Consider the following 20,886-nt stretch of genomic DNA (forward strand, 5'->3'; position numbering starts at 1 on the left):
CCTCTCTCACTGTAGTTTCCTCAACTTGATGGAATGGAGAAATGCAATGTCTTCATTTTCAGCAGGATGGAGCCCACACATTATACAACCATGGTTCGAGATGCCTTAAATGTTAAGTTCCCAAACAAGTGGATTTGCGGGTGTGGCCCAGTAGAAGCCCCCAAGAAGCCTGGACCTGACTCTATGTGATTTTTTCTTTGGGTATATGTAAAAAAACATTGTTTAGTCCTTAAAAGTCCTAAATTTGGCCCACTAAGAGTAAGAATCAGAGATTTAGTGGGCACTGTAACAAGAGTAATGTTGCTCAACAGCACAACGTGTGCGCTGGAATAAATTTTCGCCAGGAGATATGTAGTGCAAGAAATGGTTGAAATGTTGAAGGCTTAAAATCTTTTTGATGTCAGGATATCAACCAAATAATTGCTTTTTTTAACTTTTCTCGTTTCGTTTTAATTTCATAACCAAAACCCGATATTATTTTGAAAAATGTATTTAAATTGCTGTATATCTAGCCTGTAGTAATCTGGAAACCATTCGGTGCTATAATCTAGAGAAGAAAAAAAAATAGTTCATCTTAAAATCTTCTCCGCCTTGATATATCTCGTGTTGGCCAGAATTTGAACCCATGCCACGAGGAAACCTTTAAATTTTAGACTAAAACTGGAATGGTGATTTTTTGGGACTTATATCATAAATACCTAAGTTAACACCCCATCAACCAGCAAGCGTAAGTTGTGAAGCTCAAACTGCAAGTAAACTGCAAGTATTTAGAAAGAATAAATCGCTTAAGATAAGGATATTCTCTGAATTTGAAACCTTCCTCCCCTAAAGGTCATCCGATGAATACATTGTTGACCAAAAGTAATTCTACAATTAAATTATTGATAGTTTGTAATCTAATCATTATACAATTATACAGTAACATTTACGATTAATTTAGTTTTAGACAACGATACTGCAAAACACAACAAAGGCACTAGCAAGTTAGTTCTAGTGTTCTATTCGTCGTTTAACGCTTGAGGTTGTCTACGGCTTGATTGATTGTGGGGTTAATAATTTATTACGAGCCTGCAATCGATAACTGAACAATATTGCGTCGTAGTAACAGTAAACGTTTTGATTGAATGAAATCATAAAATTATTGTTTACTTATTTATCAGAAATCGTAAAAAAAATATTTAACTAATTATTTGCTCATCAAGAAATTACTATAGACATTTCTATCTATTTAAAAAATAATTTTCATTAGGATAAATTGTTGTGCTAAAATAGAATACGTTCGTAACGGATACAATTTGGTTTGAAAAAAATGATTAATTGCATTTTGACTAGAACCAGTCGAGATTAATGGTTAATTAATACTCTAGGTCGTGGTGTTGTGGTGAACCACGCCGGGCATGATACACCACAGTTTGGTGCCAATGTGGTGACCTACAGCAAAGCATCGCTCTACATTATGAAATGGCAAAACCTCAAGTAATATCACAATGTGGATTATATTTTTAATTTATCATTCTAACGTATGAATTAACATTTTGGGTAAGAACATTTATTATGGTAAACGTGAGTTTTGTTGTAGACTTTGGTTGGCAAAGACGGTTTGAATTTTAAGCGTTTTTTTATTTTTACAGACAATGTTGTCTATAAATTATGTTAAACATGTATCACTTTTATTGCTCAGTATTTCTGACATGGATTTGATTATACAAACCTTTCGAAATGTTGGTATACCCTATCATTATATATCCTTCAACGCTTCGAATGATTTTATTCCTACCAAATATTTTCGATGACTAACACATTATTATGTAGAAACACTTCGATTCAATCGAAATAAATGATTAAGTATACGTTCCACTTTTATTCTAGAAAATCCTCTCATTTTTGCATTATTCTGGGCTTATATCATATTGAAACAAAAGATATTTTGTACAATATTTATTATTAAAAATTATATAAAATAACAGATATAGCAATCATAATGTTTATGCAATGATTATTAACAAGTATTCAAACTTTACTCATATTATATATAGGATACAGGAGAATGTAGTGGCTATCCCTTACAATGTTTGGAACTCTACAAAAAATTATTGTTCTTGTGACATTGATATCCTCCTCCCACTAAATAATATCCTGTTATTTATTATCAGTAAAACAAAGATTTTGAGTACAACACAAACAGTACAACTACTGTATCTTAATATTTAAATTTATTTAACCAAAATTGTAATGCAGTGAAACAACAAGTTTTAAACCACAAAAATTGGGTAGGCCTAAATGCTGATATTTTAATCTAATTGTTAAATCCTTATATCACATGTTTCCGCTAGTTTCAATTTTATCATAACCAGCTGTTCAATGTTAGTGTAAGTATTCATGTGTTCAAATATAAACATTTATCTTATCCATAAGTACGTATAACACAGGAATTTTGAAGGCCTCTGGGATAGAGCCCTGATTGAATTTCAAAAATGTTTTGTTTGATGGCTAATCTACGTGTCACAACCTATTCAACGACCCCTTAAACTTGGTGATTAAATACGTAGCATCTTCAAAACAATTATCAAAAATTCATATGGCGTATTAAATAAAGATAAAATTATATTTAATTGTTAGGGCTATTTAATATGTCCCACATAAAGAAATATTTCCGGAAAATATATATAAACTACATGGCTGTCACAATAATTCAGCCAAAGCTCTCCTGAATATGAAAGTTCTTTTGCTAAAAACTTTAGGTTGAGAGCTTTAATCCTTCTTCAGCAACCAGGATTATATGATTTCATAATATTTTAATGCAAAGCTTGTCTTTCTGACTAGCCTACCTCAATCTTGCAATATTTTTACATATAGTTGAAAATCTAAAGAACAATTTATATCCAAACAAACGAATATTATAATTTCCAATAGCTCATCAAAGGGCAGATCGTTTAGTTAAAATATGTTTAAAATCCGTTAGTCTCCTATCCTACTACACTTGAATATACCTAGCAATCGCTGTAAATATTCAATATTTTTATCAAATTTGTTCATAAAAAAATAAGTCGATGGTCAGTTTGGTGAATGGATTTTGAAAATGATAAATATTAAAGGTTTTATTTGAGTTAGTGTTATCATAAGTTGAGGTTGTGTTAGTATAATTAAGTTTTGATTTTGTGTAAATTATATGTGTATAAGTTAAAGTTTAGAATTATCAACATTATTCTAAAAACATAAAGATCATCTTTTTATATAATTTAGTGTGGTAAAAGGACAGGTTAGAATTGTAAGTTTTAGGTGTTAGTCTATTCACATGTATGCATACAATTGTGGGATGAGCATAGAGTAATAGCATTTAACATTTACAAAAACAATGTTGAAATGTTTAATGTCTCAAACAGTTGTTTAAAAATACCACAAAATGAGAATCTCAACAAGGGTTGAAAACAAGCATCGCATGATCTTTACTTTAGGTGACCTTAAGAGCCGTTATAGAGGGGGTACACTAATCGGAGGGTGGGCCAATCAGATAATACGTGAGGTGCCTCAAGAGGATTTTGATTGTCCGAAGCACCTCATAGATAAAAACCGTTTATCAACAACAAAGGTGGCCAACATAGCTTAGTTGATCTTTTATTTTAGTAGGTAAACAAAAATCCAACGTTAAAAGAACTGTTCCAATCAGTTCATTTTCAAGCTCCTCTCTTTAGCGCCTCCTACAAACAAGGTTTGGTGTATTTTAAATTGGCTATTAAAGTAAACTGTAGTAAATTATTTTTAATTCACATTAAACGTGATAAGGTACAATTCTGCACACATATTAAGATTAAAAATCTAACCTGCAACTATTTTAAGATTTGTGTATTGGATCACGTTTTTGGTAAAACAATGAATTTGACTATATTTGGATAAATTTTATTTTAAAATGTATATATTGTTAGTAAAACAACAATCCTTATCATGAACACTATTTAAGTTCTTTCTACGACTATCATTAACCTTATCAAAAAGATCTCTCCATAACTAATTTACTATAAATAATACGACTCATTGTTGTAATTATTGTACTCTTAATCATAATTTTTAATAACAGTTTAAGTTTTGGTAATATAAGTTTGGTAATATATTAAACCAAATATATTTGTTAGAATTTGCATTATTAAATGTATAAACAATAATAATTAGAGTAGGCCTAATCGTAATGTTTCTGCTATAATCATTAATAATAATATTTAATTGTTAGAATTATTCATCATCTACCATATAAGGAAATATTTACGGAAAACATGTAAAAACTATATGGTTGTTGCTATGAACATATTTATAATTCAGCTGATGGTCTCCTGAATATGAAATTCTTTAGATAAAAAGTTTAGTTTGAGAGCTTTGATCCACCTTCTAATAATTATACATTTTAATCAAATATTTTATTGTACATAAGTGAAGATATGTAATAATTTAACTATACAGTATTAGACATTGTTAGACTAGCTAAAACACTATAGGGTTATCTTGATGTATTAGAATTGTATGATAAATATTTTCTTTTCAACGTAAGAAAATACAAAAGAAGTGTTCAACCTTATTTCTCGAAAATATTTCCTCTTGAACTGCTTATTCCTTACAGCACTTTATTTGTCGTACAAATGTGTATGGTAGTAAATAATATACGATTCGAATTACATGTAATAAAGTCATATATTTGGGCTATTTTGGCTGCAATAAATAGTGTGTAGTTTACAACAGAAATGTTAAACTTAGATAATAAAAACCCTCTGGAACATCGGATACAAATGTAATCCTAGTCAGACGAATATCCGGCTCGGATCAACTTCCGGTGGTCGTCAGGTGATGCTGCACAGGTCTGTGTTGGGATCATGTTCCTTATTTCCTGAGCTATATTCTATAGCTACAAAAGATGTCAATCAATTCAACACCACAATTCAATAGTATATTTCATAACAAGAGTAGGAGGTGAGTTATTGTATCGCTCTTATTCAAGAATACGTATAGACCCATTTTCACTCTTGTTTTGGACGTTATTTTTCGTTACACTACAAAGACTAATATTTTCTTAAAAACTTACCTTGGATATTTCTTTATTACAGCTTGTTAAATTACAAAACTCATAGAATTTTTAGGTTATGCCTTCAGTTTAAAATTATTATTTACTTTGGTTGTATAGTTTTGGTTGGTGAAAATTTAAACAGTTGACAAAACAACTAATCTTTGTTTGTTTATGTCGGAAAATCAAAAGAAATATAGTAAACATTACTTTCGCAATATATATTACCTATTTGTTCTTGTTCTTCTACGCTATTAGCATTTTTACGAGGGGCGGTCCAAACCCTGAACCTGAATGTAAGTGTCATTACCAGTATTAAATGCTACTGTATCTGTTTTGATTTGTTTTATCCAAAATTAGTACTAGGTTTACCTTCTAGCTTAAACCAATAAAAGTTTGATATAGTATCTCTTGACCTTAATATAGTTTTTAGTTAATAATACAATCATATATATATAATATGTATAATAATAGCATATTGAATTATGACATTGAATAATAATGGGAATATTATACCACTTGCACCCTTGACATTCATTGGACAATGAGGCAATACCTTTTCTAAATCTACTTTAGTAATAATGAACCTTTCTGTTTAATAAGTAGACTATATTTCACAAGTTAGATATTGGGCGACCACATTAGTATAACAATTTGGAATATGCTAAATGCAACCCCGAATGTGTATGCATGGTTTTAAGTTAAATATTACAATTTGCAATAAACCTAAAAATGATAAATATAATGTCCATCCGTATAAGAATGAATTTTACTAAGAATGTAAGATTAAATAGATTCATTCAATAACTCGACTTAATTTGACTGCTTACGTAATCATGGTTAAATATACAATTAATTGTCTACCTACGTTATTCTCAGTGCGGCATTTTGAATAAAAAAAGTAATGAAAATTCAATACAACCGAATTTAAAACCTTAGTTTTACAAGCTAGATTGAAGTAAACATTTAAGTTTCGAAATAGATTGTAACATGTTCATTATATTGAAAAATGTATATATTTTTACGTGAACAACCTATAATAACATCATATTAACTTATATAAAACAACTCTGAAATTTTGACCCAACAAAGTTCAACCAAGGTTTACAACAAAGGCTGTGCAAATAAAAGGGGAAAGTAAAAGTAACGGTGTCCTATATAAATCTGTCTTGAAACAAAAGAGGCTGTTAAAGGAGGCCACAGAAAACAGCTGTTGTAGATTAGACTCGCCCTTCAGACGACACTCAAGATAACAGAATTACTGGAGACTTCTTTGTTGTGCCCTCCTTATCACAGCGTCAAAGAATTCAACGAAGAAAAATGTTTCACTTTCTTCTATAAGCCAAAATTTCGGGTTCTCAACAGTTTTTTTCACGACTGGATTTAAGATTTGTTATTGGGTATGAAGATTCTGTAGTTAATTTTTTTTACTTATAGAACCATAATATGAATTTTAAAAGTGTTTGGATTAGTATAAAAATGTTAAGTCATATTAAAACTGCGAATCAATTAACACTTACCAATTAGTAAATCCTTTTGGTGCAATGTAGTTTACAGTTTTCAAACCAATAAATTGATTACTTTGTTTTTGTAGTATCCTTAAGGCAGGAGAAGTTGTTGTTGCTTCTCATTCATGCAAACTTAAGCGTAGTTAACAGCCGTAATGATTTATAATGATATTTACAAGACCAGATCCACACGATGCTGACTTATTTTATGTCAATTAAAGGTTAGATTAAAATGAGTATTTTGCGGCAAAATGAGTGAAGAATGGGTGTTGATTGGAATGAAAGCTTTGCGACTGACTAAAACCAGCTGGTTCTTTTATTAAAAACCCGATGATCAAGAACAACTGGGTCCGGTTTTGAACCATCAATAAGCTTATGACCTTTCCAAGGACCGAACTGGTGTTCCTGGTGTTTCGTGTACCTTTTAATGCTAGGTGATACGTCGAGCTATTATAAATAAGGAGTGTTACTAAAGTGTATTAAATTGTAATTCTACTACAGTAATACCTACAAGTTCGATTATTTTTGTATAAAAGTTTATATTTTTAAAATCTACATGAATTGTCTGTTTGGGAATCAAAGAATCAAAATAGAGAAATTGGTTCTTCTCTTGTTATTAATTACTTTATTCCATTGTAGCTTGCATTATTACTACTGATTAGAAAGAAAGTGTGTGTGACTAACCCATGTTTTGTTGATACCGTATTCATTGTTACAATTATTCAATTCTTTGTCCTCCCTGTTCAAGAGAGGAAAATTCAGCCCAATTCAATCCGAGCTGATATGAATTATTGATAAGGCAATCATTCTATATTGCTCAGACTGTTTGCACCAGCCGCGAGGACTTGGCTGCTTATTAAGACGTCTTACAATATACTCATAGGTTCAAAAATGGCATAAGCTAATACAGAAGTTCCCTTTCCGTTTTCTTGTAGTTATGTCCCACTTTCACATTCCATGACCCCTAGGATTTAGCTCGAAACTTAGTTTTAGACTATTATATAGGTACAGATAGTGGCAATAATCATAATGAAAAATACTAGTGGAAAAACACCAACATCCAAATCTCCATTGCGATTACCGGAGCAATATCTTAAATGTTTATTATTTTGGAGTTGTGAATTTGGACCTTTGGAAGTGGTTAAAAAAGTCTTAAATTGAAACTACAAAGGAAAAAAATATGAATTTTATAGAACCATAAGCAACTTCTTTTAAGAATTTAAATTTTTTAAACTAATTCGGGCATATTAGGTGTTAATTTCCATGATTAGAAACTATTTTACGTGTAGTCTATTTTTTCATAATTAATATGGACCTACTTCTTGTAGAGAATGAATTATCTAATTACTATTATACATTCCGTTTTTGTTAATTAATCACTCATATAAATGCTACACTAATTAATTATGCTTTGATCTTCAATGGTAATGATGATCTTGTCTAATTAAACCTTTGATGAATAATGTGTAGTTTCATGTTAACACTGTATCCTGCATTGAAGGATAGTGACTCCGTGACATTCTAAACAAAATCAAGTATAATATTCATTTTTCAGAACAATCAATGAAAATATATCATGTTATAAGCGTTTCCAGTACAAATTATATAAGTTATTTCTCAATTTAAATTTAAAATAAAATATCTCCCCATTACAAAGTTAAAATAGGCACTTGGCCATTAAATTTGAGCTTCTTTCAATTAATCCTAAGTAAGTAATACACGATAAAAGGTTGTTCAAGGGAATAAATTGACACCTAATTATAAAACTTCTGTAAAACAACTATATCACTTATCGTCGTTAATTTATCCATTTCAACCACTTAAAGCCCAGTACAGTTACCGTAGCCTAACAGTAAATCTAACATTTTTTACTTGCGTCTTAGGCGTTTAAAAAACCAAATTATTCATAAAAATATCCATATTCAAATTAGTTGATCATTTAGACGTAATACGCCTCCTCTGGGGTTATATTTATTTCATAAAAAATATATTAACTATTTGAAGTGTTATTTAATTACGTATTAACTGTATACTCCCAAGTACACTGAAATGTTTGATATGAATTTATAGCAAGGATAAAAATTTAATTAGTTTTTTTTTTAACCTAGAAGTTTTAGGAATACAATAGGAACAGAGGGTTATCTACGCTAGTTAGTAGTACCACATCAATAAAAAAATCATTTTAAAAGTATCATTTGTATTCGGTGTAAAACAATTTATAAACCATAACAATGCAAATAATCCTCAAGCTTAAAATTTAAGAGAACCAAATTTAAATTATGATAATACTACAATTACTTTAACTACCGCATCCTTCCAAGAAGTATTACGACAAGGAATGTTACTTTGTGTCGTGTTTGTTAGGTTAAACTCGTTAAATAAGTTCTCTTCTTTAAATTTGAATTACTCATTTGTTTGATTGTAGGCTAATTCACAAGTAGTGTAAATTAATTAACGCTTATTTTCCCCTAATGATACGGGATATTTTTAAGTAACAAAATAATCATACAAGAAGCTAAATATAATGTGGTTAAATGCTGGGTTACATGAATGCGTCAATGCATTGTCATTTTTGTTGTCCTAAGGAGGAAGGAAAATTCAGCCCAATTCAGTCCGTGTTGATATAAATTATTGATAAGGCAATCATTCTATATTGTCACCAGTTGCGTACAATGTTCAGATGCGTAGCATCTTGTAACATTCGCATTGGTATCATTAGGTAGCCTAATATTTAATATAAGGATATGGTATTTACCTCAATGTTATGCTGCAAATTGAGTAATTTGCTTTAGCAAGTTTAATACGATATTAATTGATAAAGTTCTAAAGCATTTTGTCTATTGTTTGAAAGATGATTTTCATTTCACAAATCCTTTGTAAATAAATTTGGCTTACAACATGTAAGTGATAAAATGCATACTTCATATAATAAAATGAAGTAAAAACGAATGTGTTGAGTATACAGTATTAAATCAAGCGTAAAAATATATTTAGCAGTAGTAGGGAAAAGCCGGTTCTGGATCAACCCCGACAGACCAGGGATTCTCATCTGTTTACTCTTCCACTCATTGAAAAGCCGTTTCTGGACCAGCCCCCAGTAGACTAGAGATTTGCCCATTTTCAAGCCCCCTCCCCTCCAGCCAGTAGAGTATATATGTTCGTCCTTCTCCGGGATCCAATATAGACCCTTATGGGAGTCAAAATCGGGAGGTAACGAAGACCGATTACAACTTTTACCAGTAGTATATATATCTGCGTCCTACTGGGGGATCCAATATGGGCTCTTATGGGACTACCTCCCCACAAAATCAAATTCAACCCTTGCCTCATCACTCTGGGGCAAAAATTATATTTTTTTTTTGTTTTTATTTTCTTACAGCGATCTAGAAATTGTTTATAGTTGTCTAATGATGTTTCTTGAAATGTCATAACTGAATCCAGTTTCAGAGACCACGACTACGTATGCTGTTGTTCCGGCATCGGCTTGCGCGGTCGCGATAGCATTTACGAAATCTAACTCAATCTGGATGTCACTTCTCGAGCGATCTGTGCTCATTGGGTGGAGATGAGTGTCTATCACCAACAGTGGATAATCATTCTTGAACTCTGAAGGAGATACGAACACATTGGTGTCTCCAAAGTTCACCAGACGATATCTGACCAACTGTTCGTATAACAGTCTCCATTTGCCTTCAGTGATGTGTATGTTCTGCATTTCTTGAGGATAACGTTCTCCGTTTATTTTCACTGCGACATTTTTTATGTTGCAACTATCAAAACGGGAGGGAATTTTCTTCTGGTCATTCCAACGGCTAGTTTGCAACCCCACAATGACAAATTTCGGGTTGTATACATTTCTATAAACGTTAGTGATATCGAAGTTGAACGAGGCCCCGAAAACACCTTTTTTCTCAATACACTGCCACTGGTAATAGTTGTATACCAATTTGCTATGATCACTCAAACGCGTCAACCCATCTATCAATTGAATCTTGCTGGTGGCCGTATACTCGACTAACGGAACTCGAAGAACGAAAGATTTGATTTCGACTTTTCCATCCTCTGGTATCGTGTCTGTTGCGGCTGATCCTTTCCAAATGAATAGTGCATCGTTATCTTCAGCACGAGTGAATACGACTTCGAATCCGCCTTTGTACATAGGATACCGTAGATGATCGAAGAAGCCGAGACCGAGGTGTGCAAGGGTACCGATTACTTCGAAGTTGCCTCCACCAGTGAACGTGGATACGAAACCACAATTTCCTAGAGAGTTCTTGTTCGAACTGGAATAGTTGAGGATTCCCTTGACCGTGCTTGTGACACCAGGATAGTCGACAGTGTCGATTGTGGTGTTGTGTTTTTTGAGTTCGATTCTAGTAAACAGAAACGGTACGAAATTGTCGATGAGTTTAATGTTTGTTTTATCGGCATAAGCAGCCCCGTCAGATTTCTTGACGACTTTACCACAAATGTGAAATTGTATTCCTGAATCGTAAAACGTGTCATCGTGATCGAGTTTAAAAACCGTGTAATTATTTGGAGTGTTGAAATTGAGTTCAGACACCGGCATGACAGAGCGGTATTCGCTCTTCACCACACCGCTTGAAAACTGATTGTATGTAGCATCCATTGTGTTGGTTACTTAATAAAGGTCGAAAAAAATATACTATGTTAACATTACGATTTTACTCTTTAGACCTCATGCTCAGTAGCGAACTCAAGAGTCGTGTATTAAATCCATGATTACGTTCGTGTTCTTCGAGGAATTCCTTGGAGACGTTTTGATACTTTATGATGTAGTACCAATCTACGTTGCCTGCAAAATCGTGTATGAATGATTCAGACAGTGTTTGATATTTGCTGACCACATACCAGCACTCGTTAAAGTTGATAGCCATTTCCCGGAGGAAGCTCTCATCGAACTTTGTCCTCTTCAGTACGGCATACCAGTTTACACGATGGAAATACGTGCGTAACATGTCGATGCTGAAATCGTAGTTTTCGGATAGGAGACCCCAGTCGAGTTCCTTAGCGTACTTCATAACGAACTCGTCTGTTAGAACACCCTTAGGTGCTTTCGCTTCCCGAGAAAGAATCGTCCATGCGTTTTCCATGTTGTACTCTTTCTCTCACTTATATACATACAGACGTTCCTAGGCCGAGACCGAGTTTGCGTTTCATCCACATTGCACCGGTGGTACCGAGTGCGACAGCGCGTTCGTTTAGATCGGCGTCAGAAGACGTGACCCTATTCCAAGCAGCGTCTTGCAATTTCTTGTCTGCCACCCATCGGTCTTCGGCACGCCTATGATCCCGATACCATATGTCATGTTTCTTGCACGCCTCGTCTAAGGGGTTGACTCCTTTGTCACCACGAGCCAGGCGATCAGATAGCTTCGTACCAGGTCCGCAATAATTGTACGTATCAAGATTCCAACTACGTGGAGCGTGTAGCTCAAATGGTAAACTGTTGATTAAGTTGTTTAACAACCCCGATCCTTGAATAGCGTGTTCAGGTAACGCTGACAGACAGCATATGAGATACTTCAATCCGTTTGGTCGTTCGATTAGCTCCTGCATGCGGTCGTATATAAATTTCACGACTGATAGCTTCTCGTTGTGAAAGTTATTGTTTCCAGCAGCCTCCTCAGCGTGTATGAAATTGAGCCGACTGATCAATTCGTTTAAATCCTTTATGTACCGATATTCGATTGGTGTTTTGTCATCGTACCGTTTCAACCCAGACCCAACTGTCTCTGTGGGTGTTGATGTAATTGGGGTTGCGGGTTTATTCATCTCATCCCAAATGGGTTTGATCATCTGTTTCCACTTTTGACCCTGACTTGATTTCGGTCGTCTAGTCGAGGGATCGTTCTTTTGATACAACGAGTTGGATGTCAACAGAATTTCCTTGTATGAATTCCAATCGTCAGATGTGTACTCATCAGACTTAACAAAACCTTTATTCGTCAAGAGTTTCCAAAGACCTTCACTGCCGACAAAACTTTTACCTGACATCACTATATCATCGTAATTAAAGGTGATTGGTTCTGATCCAATTTTCAAACGTTCACTCGTCACATCATAATAAATACCAAACTGTGAATCACTTGCACGAGGTAAGTATCTCGCACCAACACTGCCCAAATTGATTACATTTGAGTCCACCAACTGTCTGATTGATTTGTTCTGAACGTTTTCAGTTTCCACTTCATCTTCGTTATCGAAGGGAATTTGTTTACGATCTGGTGTACTGTATACTCTTGGTCTAAAGCGAGCAACCATTTGATTGTATTTTTGCTTTTTCAACCACTCCTTTGTCTTTTGTTCTAATAGATCATCTTTTTCTTTTTTCTCTTTTATTGCATCGGTAATGGTTTGATATTTCTTTTCCCTTTCTCGTTGTTCCTCTCTTTCTAAAATGTGTACGTTAGCAAATTGTTGTTGAAGTCTATTTTTTACATTTTCTAGTTGCTTTGCCTTGGTGACAGTCAACGGTTGTTTTTGGACATCTCTTGTAATGATTGTGGTGGATGGACTTTTTGTTGGAGACGATACAACTGATATCTCTTTAAGTTTTTGTTCACGTTGTTTTTGCTCTTCCAATTCAGCGTCATGAAACTTTTTCATCAGGTTACTCTCGATAGCTTCAAGTCGCTTAGCAGCTTTTGCATCCATCATAACCTGTGTTCACTTATATTATACAACGTCAGAAAAAACGACATATATCGTTTCTAGTATAAAATTGACATATCGTCGAAAAACGACATTTCAATCAAAAAACGTGATATAACGTTTCTAGTATAAAAACGACATATCCATCAAAAAACGATATTTCATTCAAAAAACGTGATATAACGTTTCTAGTATAAAAACGACATATCCATCAAAAAACGATATTTCATTCAAAAAACGTGATATAACGTTTCTAGTATAAAAACGACATTTCAATCAAAAAACGTTATATATCATTTCTAGCTTAAGATGTGACATTTCACATTGACGTTGTAAATATCGTTTTCTTCAGCATGCATTTATATTTTCCAGAGTGTGCTTTTTTAGTGGTATTGATGGTTACAAATCCATGTTGTTCCTGCCAACACCGACGACAGAGCTTTTCAAACTCAGATAACGACATATCAGAACCGACAAAATCCTCATGAATACGTGTCATGTAATGCTTGTTTTGTTGAAACACACACAGCAGATTTAGGTTGTTACGGATTACTTGCATATCGACACGACCATAGCTCTGACTCAGGTATATACATGATATATTTTTGTGACGACCTCTGATGTAATAGTCTTTGATTTTTGATTGCTCATCAAGTAAACAGTCATCAAACACAACCAGTGAATTTGGTTTGCATTCATCCAATGGAACCAAGTCGGAACAATCAGAGAAGAAGAACGCAATTTTGCAGCCGAGGTTTTTCTGCACTCTTTCATAGTGTTTTTGTAAATCATGGTACGCTGGTTGTTCTATTGATCGACTGAACACGTAGAGATGTTTAAAAGTGATACCATCTTTGTTGTATATGAGATTAAGCAGTAAATTCGTTTTCCCACACCCTGATGGACCAACGATCAAGCAACGAAGTGGTTTTGGGAAGACACCACCTTCCACCCTTTCACCATCTCTATAGTAGACGTTTATTTCCATTGCCTTTACTTATAATACCACTTGGTTGGTTTCATAGGAAACTCCTTGACAGCCTAATGTCTCGCTCTGTTGATTTAAACATCGACTGTTGTTGCTCTAGACCTACCAATCAAAGTTTCTACTCGGTGTAGACGTTTAGACAGCTCTAGAAGTTCAATTCCGTTAATGGCGTCATATGCACTGTTGCTGCGACTGATGCCACAGATCTTTCTACCTCCTTTGATCTGAATACAGTCTTTTGTGACTTCGAGACCTTTTAAAATACCATCAACTTTATCATTTACTTCTTCAAGCTGTTCTTTAACAACCACATCAGTCTTATCTATAGCTTTTGCAACTTTCACTATCCTTTTGTTCTTGGCACTAATATAATGTTTCTCGAACCCGACTTGTTTGTTTATAATGGAGGTCAGATCCTTTTTTAACTTATCAAACATGTTATCTACCTGAGAAATAAATTCTCTTTTCATGTTACTGATCTTTGAATCTGTATCGTGACTGCAAGTGAATTCCAACGATGAAAGTTTTTCATTTAACTTATCTGTTGAAATGCTATTTTGGTTAGCACTGCTGTCAGCCAGTTCTTCTCCGAACCGATCGAATTTAAATATAGACATCATGATGCTCTTATAATGATACTAAGTCCAAGTACACCAGGTTTTCAACATTACTATTGAGTATCGGGTTGTTATCTTGATCAAGTATGTTGATTGTTATGCAGTGAATTGTCCTCAACCCTGGTTTCAAATCAACATATAACCTTTCCTTCGGTTGTTCAGATATCTTATACCCATGTGGAACTTGAGGGAAGAACGTGTATAGCAGTTCAGTTTCCGCATGTTTGTGATCATGTGTGTCATGGTTGACGAGACTGTTATGCACTATATTGCAGTGTATCTCAATAGTATCTACTACCCTCAACTTTGGAGGTCTTTTTCCTGTCACTGTTTGATTCTCAACATAGTATGAGCTACTGTCGGCTCTCTTCTGTTTTTCTTTTGTTGGAGGATCAAAACCAAACAACTTGCAGCATGCTTGATCCATATAGAACTTCAATGGTGAGTACACAGAAAGAAAATCACCATTTTTACTCAGTCTAAATTTAGTAGGATCAATGTTCAGATTCAAGGATTTTATGTAGTCCTTTGCAGTAACTTCCATAGACTCAATCGTCCAGTAACCTCTTGTGAAAGTGAGAGGATTCGGTATTGCATGGATGTCACTATCCCAGAAGAAAATATTCGCTTCATCACGGACGTTGTAAATATTGTTGTCTGTAAAAAACGCAACAAGTGCCATACGATGCTTCACGTTTTCCTCCAGATGGATTGGGTGTTCCAAGTGGAGAGTGACGCGAGAGCTTGTACCTCTAAGTTTTAATAGTGGCATGGTACACTTATAATTTGCTCCACCAAGATTGCCACGAGTATTTGTCATCTCTTAAAGTGTTTATGATCGTGTTCCAATTTGTATCATCGTTTGAACATCGCTTCAGAACTTCAAGGCAGAGATGACCGCAAATAGGAGGGTCTTCAAACTCCTGTACTCGCATATCATTATAAAGCAAATCACGCTCGCCTAAATACTTCACAAGTTCAATTGGTGGTGGAGCGTTGCCAAATGAATCGAAATACAGCTTTTTACCATTATGCATTTTGATATAACAGGTCCAGTGTGTACCATTCGAGTCCAAGTCACCGAGATTCAAAATACCACATTCCATTTCCCATGGGGATTCTGGCAAAACTTCACGCATGAAGACACCTCGAAATCCTTTCAATCCCAACACTTTGGCCCATTGTTCGAGGTCACCAAGCGTTAAGGGGCTTATGCGTTTTTTTGTAATAGTAAAGCATCCAATTTCCTGTTGATGCATCTTTTCAAACCAGCGCCCTTAGGATCCTTGTCTATTATCGTGTCCAACTCATTGTCAATCAAATGCTTCAACCATGGAATAAACCTTTCCTTCAGCATCGGTGCTAGGTGTCTTCTGACAACAGGTGTGATGAAACGTTTTCCACCAGGAACGGCACCATCCACAAATTCCAATACTTCTTTCAGCAGGCCTCCCTGTTTATTTTTCAATAGCTGGTCGTAGCTGAGGTTCAGCCGAATGCCTGTTTGGTTTCGTCTAGCTTTCTCAATAGCCTTATGCTGGACACTGTCTAACAGGATATGGTCCGTTCCACTACGACCTATGTCGTCACTTGTCAGTCCAATTATAGTACTCCTCCGTTTCTTATAGGCGATACGAAGCTTACGTTTCTGCCCTTCAGACAGCCGAATGGTGTGCCTGTGCAAATCACTCATGTTGTGCTTATATCACTATAAGTACTCTTATTATAAGCTCGAAATGGTATACGTATTTTATTGTGCCAAGTGTAAAAGTAAAACCACTTCGACCGATGTGGAACGTATTAAGACGGTTAACAACAAGTGGCGGTTAAGAGGCCGATGTGTTAAATGCTTACGCGAGAAGAGCACGTTCACAAAAGCGCCTGTATCAGGAATCACTGATGTCAAATTTGAAGAGGCACAAGAGCTTCATCGACCAGTAACAAAAAAGTTTCCAAAACGTAAAATCGTCACTCTCTACATAGACGACCTGTGGGCTGCTGACTTGGTTATAATGGACAAGTTCTTCCGGGAAAACGATGGATATAAATATATGCTAAATGTGATTGATACATTTTCCAAGTATGCATGGTCTGAACCATTACTCAGGAAGAGCGGTATCGAAGTGACAAACGCGTTTGAAGCCATCATACGAAGAGCTAAGGGCAATGGTCACAAAGCACCTAACCTATTACACACTGATAAGGGTAGAGAGTTCGTCAACAAGGATTTTAAATGTCTTCTCACCAAACATGGTATAAAGATGTATCATACGGAGAATGAAGAAAAGAGCTCCATAGTTGAAAGGTTCAATCGCACACTCAATGAACGAATGAAAGTGCATTTTGAAGCTAGGGGGTCATTCCGTTGGATAGACATACTGCAGGGTCTGTTGAGTAAGTACAACACAAGTTTACACTCCACCATTCGCATGAGGCCGGTCGATGTGACTGTGAAAGTCGAACCAGGAATTCGTAGCTTGTACCTCGATCAATTTCGATCAGTTAAACGTCCACGACCTAAACTAAGAGTTGGCGACCGAGTGAGAATAGTAGCAAAGAAAGATACGTTTGCCAACAAGTACGCTCGAAACTGGCGAACAGAGATTTTCACAATTTCTCACATTCAGTCTACAGCACCGGTAACATACAGAATCATCGATGGTGAAGGAGAAGAGATTCTGGGTTCGTTTTATGAAAAGGAATTGCAAAAGAGTAATTTCTAATGGTTTATTGAATAGTGACCCCAGGGGAGGGAATGGATTCCATCATCTAAAATGTATCGTTTATCATCTTGGTTTGACAACACTACTTTATTGAGTGCTATGGTATAGAGGTCGTGACTGAAACTTCTAATCATGTTTATAGTTTTAGTGGTTTCCAAACCTTCAAACAAACATTTTTTGTAGTCGTCAAATGTTATTTCCTTCTCGGTGACTGACTTTTTGACTCCTTTTGACTTTTTACATACACTACCATCCTCGACTTCATGAGCATACATCTTAGATCTTAGAGCAATCTGTTCTCGCATAATCCTCCCACTCAGTTCATCTTTCATTTTACCAAGGACCTTCTTATTGACTCTAGGCATCCCATACGGATTGTTCTCAGGGTAGTCACTTGTATCAAAGTAATCTATCATGGCTTTCATATCCTGGTAAAAATCAGAGGTGGCAATGGCATATTTCAAGGAGTCTGTGTCTGTATACTGCAATCGAGCTTTGTTACCGTACTTCGATTTAATCACATTATAGTGAAAATCGTATATTAGAGTCTTTGAAACATCTAATACGCTCATACCAACATATATGGGTTTATTGAACAGGAGTTTTGTCCTTTTCATGTGCACAGCGGAGAGATTCTCAGCAAATATTGTACGATCCTTGAATGTAGGTTGAGCGATCCATTTGACAATTTGTTTTTCCTTTGTCGCCAATCGCACATCCACTCTGTTACGTATGTTCTCCATTGTCTTCCCAAACACACCATTATTCATCAGTTTGTAAAACTCCTTTTCAAAATCGTTCTTTGCCTGAGTTCTCAGTTTTGTATTCAGGTCAATATAAGTAGCTATCCAGTTTGATTGCTTAAAGGAAATGACTCTATGGATCTTCTTCAGTTTCAATCCAAGCTTGAGGTACAGCTTGAGATTCCTGTAATGAACAACATACTTCTCTTTGTCATAAAGTGTTGTCAATAGTTTAACCTCTTTTCCTCCTGGTGGTAATCTCTGCTCCGGGGCAAGAGGAAGATCGGAATGCAAATCGTGGGTATCTTTAGGATATTCCAAATCCACTTCAAGTATATACCCCGTGTCGGCATCGTCAGGTATTTCAGTGACATCGATGTTTGTATCACACCATTTGAAATCTCCGTACGGCATGTGTTGAACCATTGCCCATCCATATAGGTTATTTGCATCTAAGTATACCAGATACTCAGTTGGTTTGCTCGAATCATAATCATTCATGTAGGGGTTATTGGCTTTAGCATGGCGATTAGAACTTTGCGATACACCACCTCTAATTCCCTTCTCAATCATAAGTAGCATATCGTAATCTGAAATAAGTTCCAGTTCAACGTTCGTTGTTTTTAGCATAGCACTCCAAGCAAGACCAGGTGTGGTGAAAAACCATGCAGGATCTAGTTTGTACGTTGACATACACACATTACGGAAGTTCTCCATAACGTCAGCTAGTAGGAGGACATCTGATTTGTTGTACATCAATGTGTACTCTTTCATATCCTTCATTTTAAATGAATCCCACACTCTTTTAGCATGTTCATAATCTTTAGGGTCAACATCTGTTTTAGTGAGTATGTTATAGAATTCTTCCTGCTTAGGTAGATGAGTTAGCTCATATTTGTCCTCACTGTCCATGTAATCATATGGGTAAATACCTTTTCTCAAAACCAGGTTCAACTCGGATTCATTGAAGTATTTAGCAGTATGTGTAAACTGATCTTTCTGAAGGTTCTTGGTGAGTGCATCAAGGCTACTGGACATAAACTTGAACGAATCCAAGAACCTCAGTTCGATCATGTTCGCCTTTTTAACTGTGTATGATATGTATCGTTCTTCATTGTTTGGGATCACCTCTATTTCCTCATCATTCATACCCAGCATTTTAATAAACAAATGTGTGTCGTAGCCCGAGAGGTTGTGAATGAAAACAGGAATGAACTTGGGTTTCCTGTACAGAATGTTACATTTGTTGTGTGCAACTCCTCTGAATTGTCCTGTCAAATGGTCATGATCAAGGACCCTATCATCTTCTAAAGGTTTTTCACAAATATGGCATGTTGTTGAGTTTGATATAATACGCTGGTCATCTACCGTTAAATCCATAGGTTTAATAGCCTCACTAGAATACAAATGTCTTATTTTTTCAGACTCCATCTCAAGTTGTTCCACAAAGACCCTTCCAGCATCTGCACCAAAGTATGTGACAGGAGGTTTATAGTCTCCATCTTTGGAAACGATGTAATATGCAAAACTCATAGCCAAGTGTTTTTGGTAGCTTTGTGTTTGTTCAGTTTTGATGGTTCTGTTGGACTCAAGAAGACATTCAAAGTCTGCATACACCACGAACGGGACTCGCATTGACTTGTTGAAATCATTAAATTTGATGACCGTCCCTTCTTCTGGAAGATTTATTTTTATACTTTCATGTCTGTTGCAATCCTCTCTATGTCTGTCCAAACCTTCTTTTGATCCAAAGTGTAACAGACAACGTTTACACAACCATAACATATGATCATGTTTTGATATCTGTGATTGTACAAGTCTAGATAGATTCTTTATGTAACAATAATGGTTTGTGTCTGCAGACTTCAAGTAGAGCAGGTCTACGTGTCTTTCCATCTCCTCGTTAGTGATTCTGAGAGGAACAACTGAATTTTCGATTCCGTGGAGAGTGTAAACATTGACAGAGATATTGGCACGTTTTTCGAACTTTGTAATGTCATCTAATTTCATGGGAAACTCAATGTCTTTGAAAACATCATCAAGTTCATGTTCATAAGCTCTATACATACTCACTCTATTAACATTATCCTTCACAGGGTGTAAAGCTGCAAGAATAGACCACAGGAAACATTTCTGATCATTATTATTTATGTTTATCACTGCTTTCTTGGATTCTATCTTCTTCGGAAGTTTCATGTAACTAGAGCCCTTAAGAGGTGTGTATTTATTTACTCTGATTTCCAAATCAATGACCTTCATCAAAGTCCAATTAGAGCCAGTTGCTTGGAAGTCTTCAATCTCTGCAAGTATCTTTGCCTTTGCATCATTGTAATATTCAGAGATGTCTGTTGTTGGATATACAATTTTATTAGTAGTCTTGAAATTCATTAGTTGTTTTATTTTCTTGTCTTGAGCTACTCTCTGAAATTCAGCATGAAAGACAAAGTTGACTTTTATATTGCTTTCCACGACCATTTCTTCAATTTTTTCTTCAACCAAATTCGTGCACATGTTCAAAAACAATGTTGGATCCTTGACATTAGTCTTGTTGTCGATAACAAAAGTTCTGAGTCTTGACTTGAATG

General features: G+C 35.2%; 2 protein-coding genes across 2 annotated transcripts in view; one reads left to right on the forward strand and one right to left on the reverse strand.

Moving 5' to 3' along the window:
• The window catches only part of LOC128988442 (potassium voltage-gated channel protein Shaw-like), a 363,678-nt gene that overhangs the window by 57,170 nt on the left and 285,622 nt on the right, over positions 1-20,886 (forward strand). The window lies entirely within an intron of this gene.
• On the reverse strand, positions 9,950-11,185 carry LOC128989243 (uncharacterized). The gene has a single exon (XM_054411117.1). It carries the CDS (start codon positions 11,183-11,185, stop codon positions 9,950-9,952), a length of 1,236 nt encoding a protein of 411 aa, XP_054267092.1.

Source organism: Macrosteles quadrilineatus, unplaced genomic scaffold, assembly GCF_028750875.1.
Source record: "Macrosteles quadrilineatus isolate MER2022 unplaced genomic scaffold, UCM_ALF_1.0 Scaffold_3__2_contigs__length_128488019, whole genome shotgun sequence".
NCBI lineage: Eukaryota > Metazoa > Arthropoda > Insecta > Hemiptera > Cicadellidae > Macrosteles > Macrosteles quadrilineatus.